Raw genomic sequence first — 12,170 nt, forward strand, 5'->3', positions numbered from 1 at the left:
GTCTCCTCCATCCCAGTGTAACACAAATTTTCATTATCCCATTCACAACAAGAAAGAAGGCAATATCGATTGTTCGAGATTTGGCCCAAAAAGGACACTTTTATTGTATAACGCCACTATCCTTATCATTTTAACAAGGTAACAAATTGTTGCCTGTATTAAATGTTATGGCCTTAGGGATGAAAAATATATATCAAATAACCAATAAGACTCAGCATCTTTAAAATGTTTATGTCAGCAAAAGTTATTACCCCATTTCAATAGATTTTAGATCGGTCTATCCTTGTGGGGAGTCTAACTAGATTACTGTCAGCTTAGCCGGCTTAAGCGTCTGTCCCGCCTACTGAAAGCTGTAAGGGGGTAATTAACTATGGTGCCCGCTCGGCTGACTGCAATTTAGCGTGAACCCTCAGGGAGTTAGGTCGATCTAAATCTTAATCTCTGGGTCGATCTAAATCTCTGGGAATACATCCTTAGAGACAATATTTCGCTTGTTTCGTATGGAGTTGACGCTTGCACTCAGCTGTCCTCTGGTTCACAGTTACAGACTGGACCATGTTGCTGAAAGGTTTATTATTCTAACTATTGCTACAGTTGAGATGAAGACAGCAATTGCTACAGTCGAGTGTAAAGACAGTTGAGATGGAGAAGAGGACTACAACATCTTTATTATCAAGACTAAGCCTTGTTTATACCCTGCATTGTCGTATAGATTTTTCTCTTGGCATATTGGTCTGCCCCCTCAAATAATTAAAACAGAAGGCGGTTATTATTTAAACACAGAACAATATTTATTGGGAAGAAATATCAGTATTAATGCATAAATGAAAAGTAAAAGACATTATTGCTACAAAAAGTTCGCGCACTGAACGTACTAAGACGTGCTCAGAGCTATTTTTACAATTGCATGCGCACACATCTTGTTTGTACGATAATAATGCACATAAGAACCATTGCGTGACAAAACAAAAACCCACAAAGCAATTCTCGCTTTGGAACTATTTAAAAGCAGTGAGAGCGCAAACCTCCGCTAAGGCAGCTCAAATCTCTTCTTTATTTTTAAAGCATTTATTAATTAGTTAGTTAATTACTTAATTTAATAAATACCACCAAAATCTTGCCCATTCCTGGCCTATCTTGGAAATTCCACCTCTTCATAACATTTTGGATAATGTTGTAAACAGACGGACAAATCATTAAATTATAATTAACCATTATTTAAACATCAGATAACCACCTAACGTGGTTGTTAAAAAGTTTGTATGACAATGCCAAAGAAGTGATAAGGGTAAACAACCAGCACACAAAAGAGTTTCCATTTGAAGAGAAGTCTTGGAAAGGCTCGATGAAAGACCGGGCAAAGTCCTTGTGTGGAGAACTGTATGGAACAATGGATATGCAGACTATACAACAATGGTGGCCAATTCCAGAGAAGAATGCAATGAGATGGAAGATACTTTGAATGTTTGCAGAGCAGTGGGCCTCGACATCCATAGAGCCAAACTATCTGCAATGACACTGCATGGGGGAGGGACATGTGGAGATGGGGGGGGGGGGAGGATTGAGAAAGTGAAAAAGGTGAAGTTCCTGGGCTCATGTGTCACCCAAGACGGGGATAGCATTGTAGACATCAAGAGCAGAATTTCGCAACCAAGATCTACCACCAACAAAATGGAAGAATTATGGAAGGCGAGAGAATTGTGTACATATCTGAAAGTAAGGTTAGCCAAGGCTGTGGTATGGAGTGCACTTCTGTACGGATGTGAAACATGGACCCTCGGGAGAAAATGAGAGGAGAAAATGATCCACACCTTTGAGATGTGGTTGTGGAGAAGAGTGTTGAGAGTGAAATGAACAAATGAGAGGGGTAAGAGAACAAGTAGGAATAACTGAAGACCATAGTATGCTGAAGGAAGTCCAAATGCGAAAGATCAGAAAGTAAAGGCATCGGAAGAGGAGACGTGGGAGCATGATCCTAGCATCTTTCGAAGGAGAAACGCATGGCAGGATGGAGTGGAGCAAGATCATAGACATGCTTGTGAAAGGAGACCAACGGCTCATTAATGGACTATGGCCAAATTCATTCATTCATTCATAAGCGCTATTAGGGATACCAGTAGTGACAAAATAATTATAATTGATAAATAATAATAATAATGAAAAAATTATAATGATGAAAATAGTACAAAGTATACATAGATGACACATACATGTAGCTAACTAATACATAACTTAACGACTAATGTGAATAAAGTGAGAAAGAAATAATCAAAAAGATAGAAAGACAAAATATTGATGCATACGTTAAGGATGAGGACACACAATTCCTTTTATTATACAGGATACTATGCTAAGAATAACAGAAATGTTAATAAGTGATACAGAGACATCAACAGAAAACCGACGCTTTCCCTATTTCTACTTTATCATATGTGTAACCCATGTCAATATATGTATATAGTACAAATACATACATGTATACCCACATAATTTCTTTACTTTGAAAACTTTGAAAAGTCATGTTAAAATATGAAATTGTTGATTCAAGTTGTAATTTTTTCAGGCTCTATATAAACATTTGAGACTATGGTAAAATGTAAATATGGAGCAATAAGTGCATTATTGGGATGCAAACAATTACACTGGCATTGCTCCAGCTAATGCTACCGCAAAGATGCTTTCAAACTTTGGTATTATTAACTCCCTTTTAGAATACATAAACCGGACGGGTTCTTCGTGCGTTTTGTTCTTTTCCAGAAGCAGTTTAAAGACTGGGTTTTCTACACGTGCGTACATGTCAACCTCAGAACCTTCGGGAATGTAGGTGAGGAGAGCTTTCAGAAGATGAATCATAGCGTCATTTGTTTCTGCATATAATGGTGAAATGAAAAACGTTTCTGGCGCTGAGCGCGCGACACCATACCCAATCACTTCACCGTCGTCTCCAAGAGCCGCCAGTGCGATGGCGACAGGTTTTGCCAGCCAAACCTGGATGAATCGAGGTCTTGAAAATGTACAGACGGATTTATCGTACCTTTCCAAGGCTTCAGCATTAACGTCACTGGCTGGAACGATTCGGATTGGTTTTGTGCCTGTAAATAGAGGAAAATGAAATCTGGTTTCGGATTACCTAAATCAATGACACTGGACGAGACGTTTTTTTTTTTTTTTTTTTTTTTTTTTTTTGTCATTGCTGAAATAGATCACCTGCCTGTAACCTGCTCTATGAAAAAAACAGTCTTTAGAATATATACATATGTACGCTCTTTAAACAGACGAGAAGATAAACACACAACAAAATTATTAATATTAGTAAAAACATACATAACATCTCCACCAAATAAAGTTTAACATATTTAGACTAATTTTATAATTTTAAACTTGATACTTTAAAGAAACCAATGCACATTTTATCCGTCTGCATTTAACCCCCCCACCCACCCCTACCCAACCCCCCACCCCACCCCCACAAAGCACACACACACACACACACACACACACACACACACACACTCACTTTTGCAAACATGCATTACAACAGCCAATAACGTTAAACCATGCAACCCCCGGACTTTATTCCAGATTTTGATCCCCCTGGAATCTCTTCCGAAAATCATTATAAATTGACTACAACCATTAGGTCCATGCTACAACGTACCTGCTGTTTGTTCTGGGGAAAGTGTTGTAAGGTCCAGTTTTCCTCGGCAGTAGAATAAACGACAGTAACTTCCATTGCTCAGCTGCATCCCAACTTTCAGATTTGGTGCTATCCGTGGTGGCAATGACCACAGTATAAGGTTCCGTCCCCCTATAATGCTCTGGACACGGGCTGCTATTTGCTTGGCTGGAACCAATCAGAATTGGTGTTAGTTTTTGGTTCTGTTAGCCTGTTTGCTACTTTGTCTTCCTGTTAGCAACATTATGCAAATAGCTATGGACGGATTTTGATGAAATATTAAGGATACGTCATCCATAGCCTGAACTAAATGCAATATGGTTTTGGTGATGGTCCAATTATCAATTAATGGTTTATCATTGGTTTATTATTTGTCTTGGTGAAGTATACAATCCCTGAGTGCTTTTTTAGCTAGACTATGTTTTTGCTCAAAAGTTTAACAAACAACTTATTCTGTGCAGGCTACCTACCAACAGTCTTTCCTCGATATTCAGGTTTTACAGCGAAAAATCCAACAGACGCAGTCTCGTGGTCTAGTATGAAGACGACACGAGCACCTGAATCATGCAAATGATAATTAGTTCGTCTATCTTCAACGGAAATCGTTTAATTCTAGTACTGAAATACTCACAGTACTTTATGTCTTCGTATACTTCTTATACTAAACTGAAAATAGTATTTTGGTAAACTCTCTTTCAAATCGTGATTTTCAAAAACACTTTTTTTGGAATTGTTAATGCTATTGTGAAGTTTTTCATGTAAATCTTTGATCGATTTCAGACTTTTTAATTTACAGACAATTTAATCATTATTAAATAGTAGTAGTAGTAGTAGTGTTACTTTTTTAGTAAAATACCGCACACATACATGTAGGCTGACTACGAAGTTTCCCATAGGTCGGGGATAATTTGCATATTTTTTATAATACTAGTGGAGATTTCAGCAGCTGTGCTAGAAAAATATCCAGATAACTCTAGATACCATTACTGCTCCAGCACATTTTATTTAGCCCAGTAAGGCTGCTAATTCAAGGCACATGTTGCATTTGAACCAGTCCCTGCCAGTGCTCTTAAATGTTTAACGGTGACCTCTTCTTGATTGAAAGAGTCAGATAGGAGGTCTTTTCGAATGAAACATTAATATGCAGCTTCCTCTTTTGAAGGAGTTCACAGAACGACGGCCTTTAAGCCTGTTCTCAGGTCCCCGCCACCAGAGTGGGCAGGGTTTCATTTAACGAAACCTAGCAGAGAGAGAGAGAGAGAGAGAGAGAGGGAGAGAGAGAGAGAAAACGCCCTTACCAATAACCAGCCCGTTCAAGTCTGCAACTATGAACTCTCCGCCTTCTTCAACGATTTTTAGCAAAGTGGCGATGGTGTCTTTACTGAAATTCCATTGGACCTCCTTCATGAGGTTGAAGATCCCAGTAACATCGCTCAATTGAGCTTGTCTTATGACAACCTCAGACGTCCAGTCGTGCTCCTTTTTTGGGGATGTGTCAGCCATTCTGGAAGCAGGCTCGGCTGTTAGCTCGATTGCTTAAAAAACGATTGTCGTAAAAAACGCTACATGGTTTAAAAACGGGTGTAATAAACTTTAAAACCACATAAAACGATCTTACAATGCCATCCTAGTCAACCGTAAAGGAAAATAACGCCATCAAATCGGTTAACGTATAGTAAATGAATGTCGTTAAATTTCCATAGAATCCCATATATTTTTTTATTCTATGGGACCCTACGTAACGTAACAGTGCTATGGCGCAACTATCTTTTTAGGTCAGGTATTTTAAGAATTCCACAGTCTGCGAACTTAATAAACATGCCTTAGACAGCACGTTTCACATAGTGTTGACTGAAATGAGGTCGCCAGCTATATATAGTCGGGACAAGGTAAATCTGCTTATACTATTGTTGGAGACAATAAAGGCATTGAACCCCCAACAGAACGCACAAGATATGAAAGAAATAATACAGAGCCCACAGATGTAATGCAAAGTGCTCTAAGGTGCGCCATATGCATAAAAAGAAAAAATGTTTGCATTTTTTATGGTTAAAAAGCGGGGTTGCAGTATTACAACACCTGAGTGGCGACCATTTGTTTTTTGTTACCGAAAATTTCATTTTAATGGCGCGATTTCAGTTAGCTATTTTCCATAGATAGGGTTGCATATTTTCTAAACGTCGGGCAACTGATGTGACTGGACAAATAAGGTCTTATGAAAAAACACCTCACGGTCTACCTACTGTATATAACCGGTACTGGTAGATGGGTGTGCGTCTGTGATATGAATATTAAAATGAAACCCAAGTTTCTCGAGTAGAGGCTGTGTTAATAAAGTAAGTACTCATGTGTAAAGTCAGGAAAACTTGGTGGTCCATGATGTTGTTCATGTTGCTTTGCGAGAGGGCGTGCTAGACAATTAAGCTGATCGCACTGACTGCGTCTGAGCAAGAATCCCCGCTGAGATATTTAGATCAAATTGATGAAAAAGATCTCGATGGCAGCTTAGCTGTTCAAAATATACCAAAAATCTCAAGTAAAATAGTGAGCTTTTCAACAGGCATGATCATAATCATCGTTGCATTTGAAATCATTTTTACTGGCTTTCACGTCATCACCGCGCAAACCGAGCACGGGCGGATATCTTCCGGGCCCGGGGGCCACATTGATTTTTACTAAATTTTACCATACATGCCTTTGGCTTATACACTTTTCTCTACAGCCAGAAGTTTGGAGTTGACTTCAACACTCAGCTGTCCTCTAGTTCACAGTAACGGACGGGAGCATATTGATGAAAGGTTACCCACCACCAGGGCCGCATTTATTATTCTGTGGACATTGTTGCTGAGGCGACAGTACAGAGATTAGCCATCTATTTAACCAGAGACATATCTCTTAATATCTAGTGAAAAATCAATCTGTGGCCCTGCTAGAGGGTAATGGAAGGTTCTTTGATCTAGCTATTGCTACAGTTGAGATAAAGACAGCGGCTGAGTCAAATGCGACAGTTGAGATTGCGAAGAGAAGGCCTATTGCCTAAAATTATCTTTATTATCAAGACTCAACTTTGTATATATCCTGCGTTTTCGTACAGTTTATATTACTCTTTTAAATTGGCAATATTGGCCTCCCCCCTCCCTTCGACAATCAAAACAGACAGTGGTTATTATTTAAGTACAATACAATTTTATTAGGAAGAAATATCAGTATCAAAACATACATTAAAAATAAAAAACATTATTGCGACAAAAAGTACGCGCACTGAACGTACTAAGACGTGTTCAGAGCTATTTTTTACAATTGCATACGCACACATTTCGCTTGTACAATAATAAAGCACATAAGAACCATTGCGTGACATAACAAAAACCCACGAAGCGATTCTCGCTTTGTGTCAGCATCCACGTAACAGATATTTTTATTTTTAGTAATTGCAAACGTAAAATTATCATGTAAAACCCCAGCGCCAAATTAACTTCTTCTTTGAAGTACAAATTTTAGTACCCAATCACAGTTAAAAAACAAAGTAGTACTAAATAATTTTAGCAAAAATTTATCTTTCGTTATCACAAATAATGAAGCACAGTAAGTGACGTAGAATTTCCACAGAGCGCTCCAAAAACATATTTACACCCGTGATGTTTACATTTTGCTATGTCACAAGTAATAAACCCTATGTTTGAATAAAAATTGTCCATTTGAAAATTAATGGCACCACTTTTGGAATGTTGAGCGATAAAAAAGTAAAAATAATAACTTTTTGATTATTTCACATCACATTGATTAAGACTTGCCTTATTTTAATAAACATTACAGGGGCGAGTTGAGAGAGGTGCAGGAGTAGAACCCCCGAAGTCTGAGCTTTCGACCGAAAGACATTCCTCCTTTCTTCGAAATTTGAATTCCCATTTGAAAAAGCATCAAATATTTTGAACACCCCCTCGCTATAAAGTACTGAATGTAACCAATACTGATGTGTCTAAAATATAAATACCCCCTCAATGCTGTCAAAACTAATACAAAAAATCTTCGTTAACTGCGGGCATACATATACTGTAGGTACGCTCTTTAAAAATGCACAGCTACAAAACTGGAATCTAACACGAAGACCTGATACTGTGAAGACCACTTTTCAAATGAAAAAAAAAACAAAAAAAGCGAAAACCTGATACTGTGAAGACGAACATGCGTGCTTCAAATGGCACGTGGAAAGCCAAAACTTACATTGAGCCAGAATCTCAAATCCTACTGAGCAAACAGCCAACTGAATGAATGAGGTGCAATAAATCTAGGTCGCATGACCTCGGCTTCTCTAATACACTACATTTTCTTTTGTCTTCTTTACCCCCCTTTTTAAAGTTAAAATGCACCTTTCAATAGGGAGCGGTTTGACGTTACCAACAATGTCATTTCTAGCCGTCCAACAATTCCGCTTCATCTGTCATTTTTTCTTGCTGCCACGTGACCCGTTTGCCTTTCGAGTCGGCTTCCTTTTTTGTGGCTTTGGCACTTTCTTGTAACGCTTTCTCTAACTGCTCCTTGGCCCACTGTGCGTTTAGTTTATTTTCTATGCGCTCGTAGAGGGCGCTCTGGACCGATCTTCGAAGGCGTCTGTGACGCTATATAAGAAAGAAAATGAATGGATTAAACAATTGTCGCACTGTTGGTAAACATGAGCGAATGATAGCAAACAATTGGATTTTATGTCATTCTTATCACGAACACCCCCGGACTACTCTAGTACTCCTAGTTCTCTCTCTCTCTCTCTCTCTCGTACTTTTGTTTTCAATTTCAAGTTTTTTTATGAGAATGTTAAGACCCATTTTCCTAAGGATTATACCTTTTGCATTTTTATAGGAAAATGTACCATAATATTATATGTATAATATGTATAAAATATATATAATTCGCTGTCCCATACTCACCGTTGTTTCACAGTGTTTGTTTGGATAAGGCTCAGTGGGAAGTATTAGTTCTTTCTCCCACTTGGGTCCGTACTTAGCGGGTGGCGCCATCTTTTCTCCACTCAAATCTCGCAGTGGTACGGTGTCTAAACCATGAACTGGAAGAGCGAAACAAAATATTCAGTAAATCACAATATTAAATGCGTATGCGCAATTTTACTTTTTAGTTTTTCTTTTGTTGTGTTCCTTTTCAAATCGATTTTTTTCTCTTTTTTTTTTTTTTTTGTAATAATAGGGTACGATTTCATAGATTGAATTGAAGTGTTTAGGCAGCAAATGGCGTTTGCGTTCTTATTAAACTATTCGATTCGTTACAAAAGTAGCAACATTTAAGCTACTGTCGATCTTATTTAGAGAAATTGCATAGTTATCAAATAAAGTATTATTGTTGGAAAAGATCAAATAGTTACCCATTAAGCACGTATACTCACTTATATTGAGCGTTTTTGTCTTAAAGTAAATATTGTAGGGATCTTTGTCATAGTAGACGTCAAACTCGTCCAGCCCGAGGGTCTTAATAGGAGGCAGCTGGAATTTAAACAAAGAAATAAATTACTCTGTGCTATATGGCGATGAGAAGGCACTTTTAAAGATCTGAAAAATAAAATTAATAAAAAAAGGAGATGGGACACCTTTCTCGAAATATGCACAAAATTTAATACATCAAAACACTTTGACATTTAATAGTACATTTTAATCATAGTTTTTTAATTGTAAGGGTTTACTTTAAGAAAATTATTAAAAGAGCCAGGGAAATAAATAGAGAAAAGACAGGGAAAAATAGAAGTAATATTAAAAAACTTACCCCTCTGTGGTCATGTGGTTTAGGAGGCTCGTATACACCAGCTTCGTATTGACCTGTCGTGGGGAACACGCGCTTTGCTTCCCAGGCGTCTGGGATACGGAACGCCGTGACAAGTTTTGCAGATCTTTCCCTCTTTGGTCTAAGCACTTGAGGTAGGGGTTTATCTTTCTCCCGGTCTATCTTAGGCTTTGGTTGACCCGGGAATGTCCCATATCTCCAGGGCTTCATAGATTCTCGTGAGCATCTCTTTGGGGGGTTGGGTTCGTAACACTGCGCCCGAAAATCTGGGGGCGGTTTTTTCCATATATCGAACTCCTTCGGGGGAGGTTTAAACACGTATCTTTCGCTGCGCAGTCTTTGTAAAGTCTCGTCTGCGTCGAAGGAAGTCCTGGATTCAAACCCAAAAGGCACCAGGCCTAGAGTACTGGTGACTGTACTGACTGTCCGTGCTCTCTGTCTGTCCCCACTGAGGCGATTATTTCCCGTGGGACCCGAAGTTTCTTGTAAGCCCCCAATCCCCGCAGGGGCGCTCCGTCTGCCAACGACAACCGACATCGTCACCGTAGATGTCTTCTGGAAATGTGAAATACTAGTGGTTAACATGGTCGTGTATCTTAAATGTGTTCTTTAGCGAATGGACTCTCCCTTTACGTTTTCTCTCTCTCTTTCTTGCTCTCTCTCTCTCTTTATATGACACACACACACACACACAAACACAAACACACACAACCATGAGAGGGTAGTGCTATTAATAGCACATTCAATTATTTGGCAAGACATGCCCACGGTGAGAATGTGCCTCTGAAATTCCTTTCATCTGTTCAGTTCTACTCCAGTATATACCCCACGGTTTTTTAACCTGTCTGGCTACAAAAAGGGGACGTCTAGACATTTTCCTTCGAGGCATTGGATGTCAACCAGCTGCCGTATGTACAGCGTATAACTTCAGGCCATAATTATCCTGTGCTTATATCTTAAATCATAACATAAAAATGTAACGCCGTTTTTCATATTTTTTATGCCCAGCACACTTGGATTAATGAACTTTGACCTTTCTGAATGTTAAGATATCCGTGCTTTACGCCTCACTGCAGCGCCTATTGCACCACTAAATCTATTGTTGGTATTGTGAATTGTGAATCACCTGTTTCCTATCATTTCCGTCTGTAAAGGTTCGTGTTTATGTGGGGAAATACAAAGCCTTGAGATAACACGTACCTGCTATACCTAGCATTAAGATCTATTCGTATCTTTTCCTATGTAACCTATACTAGCTAAGTCAGAATTTAGTCATTAAAAACCGATTACTCCCTAGTGGGTGTTGCTACATGTAGCAGGCAGTTAAATTTATACTGTGACTGTTTGACATGAAACCCTTAATTACTGGACCATGCAGAGGATGATTTTGCAGTAGAATATCAGTCGGTTTTAATTGAGACCAAACATATTCAATCATTCCGTCCCACGAAAAAATCAACACTAGTCCACCCGCATTGATATCCGAGTCTGTTTCACACTAAGTCAGAAATGCTTTAAGTTTTACACCAATATTCAACTTTATAGCAACATAATTCTAGTCGGTGGCTATACAGTAGCTGACGACTGTAAGGTCCTACGACTGGAATACTTTTGTGAAACTGGATCCATTTCTTTTCACTTATCAGTCCAAACTGAATGATGCGAGAACAAGATTAAATTATGCACCGTAGGTCCTAGTCAACACCGGTAGCTTTTGCTAGTCAACTGTTTCAGCTTATGTTTAATGTGATATCACAAATACTATTTAGTAACTGTAAAAGAGAAATCTTTCATACTTATTCTTCCTCGACTGACAGGTGATAGCGTATTAACCCAGAATTAAATTATTAAGCACCAATTTCATTTTAAATTATCATCAACCCCAGTAGCAAGTGAGCTCACTGTCTAAGCTAATTTTTATCGATAGTCAATTACCTACTAATATAGCGTAATATGATCAAATGGGGCTTAATGAAATGATCGAACATTTAATCTGGGACTTAATTAAGTCACAGTCAAGCAAGAACGTGGCTGTTAAACCAAAACCTACTGCAATCGACTTAACTCACCTCATTTCTTCTAGAACGCCTTCCCCTGTGTTATCAGCTTGTCTTTGACTTCGCTTGGTGAACAAATCTTAACTCGGGGCCCGAGTACACATGGCTGTGGCGTTGCTAAGGAGTCGACGCATGCGCACGTGAAAGGTAAATAGTAGCTTTTGTCCCGATTGTCAACATAGTTATGATAGCTAATGAAGTGTGGATATAGCCCCCTTTTGGGGCTGGACTTCTGTCGATAATAGATGGTAAACAGTACGCACGCATTACCGCTGAGATTGCCATAAAGATTTGACAAGACGGTTTGTTTATAAAACCACGGCGGCTTTTACATAATGCTTTATTTTTCGTCTAGGTTATAGTACAGTCAAATTTTTCTAGAGCTATTACAAATATAAATTGATCTTGGCGTAAACAACGCGGTAAGCCACTTTTAAAACATATGAAACCCAGTTTCATTTGTGCTTAGCTTCGAATAAACTTAGAAAAAAATTATCGAGAGAGAGAGAAGGAGAGAGACATTTGTAATTCAATATCTATGCCACTGTCCGCTTGTTTGGGGCCATTATTTATTTTATTTTTATTTTTGTCTGTCTTCAACCCAGTGCAACACTTATTTATTTCACAATCCTCTTCATCTTGGCTCAAGT

General features: G+C 38.6%; 2 protein-coding genes across 2 annotated transcripts; both read right to left on the minus strand.

Moving 5' to 3' along the window:
* Positions 1-111: 111 nt before the first annotated feature.
* Positions 112-5,368, minus strand: LOC106165730 (uncharacterized). The gene is made up of 4 exons (XM_087013914.1): positions 4,975-5,368; positions 4,147-4,233; positions 3,659-3,844; positions 112-3,092 (listed from the first exon to the last, which is right to left on the minus strand). The coding sequence occupies exons 1-4, from the start codon at positions 5,177-5,179 to the stop codon at positions 2,638-2,640; spliced, it is 933 nt and encodes a 310-aa protein (XP_086870040.1). The 5' UTR covers positions 5,180-5,368; the 3' UTR covers positions 112-2,637.
* A 1,475-nt stretch (positions 5,369-6,843) lies between these two features.
* On the minus strand, positions 6,844-11,686 carry LOC106165560 (putative uncharacterized protein C7orf78). Its single transcript, XM_013543809.3, has 5 exons — positions 11,533-11,686; positions 9,446-10,018; positions 9,072-9,168; positions 8,602-8,738; positions 6,844-8,295 (listed from the first exon to the last, which is right to left on the minus strand). Exons 2-5 carry the CDS (start codon positions 9,998-10,000, stop codon positions 8,089-8,091), a joined length of 996 nt encoding a protein of 331 aa, XP_013399263.1. The 5' UTR covers positions 10,001-10,018; positions 11,533-11,686; the 3' UTR covers positions 6,844-8,088.
* Positions 11,687-12,170: the final 484 nt, after the last annotated feature.

Source organism: Lingula anatina, chromosome 5 (assembly GCF_051362555.1).
Source record: "Lingula anatina isolate TDL-2025a chromosome 5, LinAna3.0, whole genome shotgun sequence".
Taxonomy (NCBI): domain Eukaryota; kingdom Metazoa; phylum Brachiopoda; class Lingulata; order Lingulida; family Lingulidae; genus Lingula; species Lingula anatina.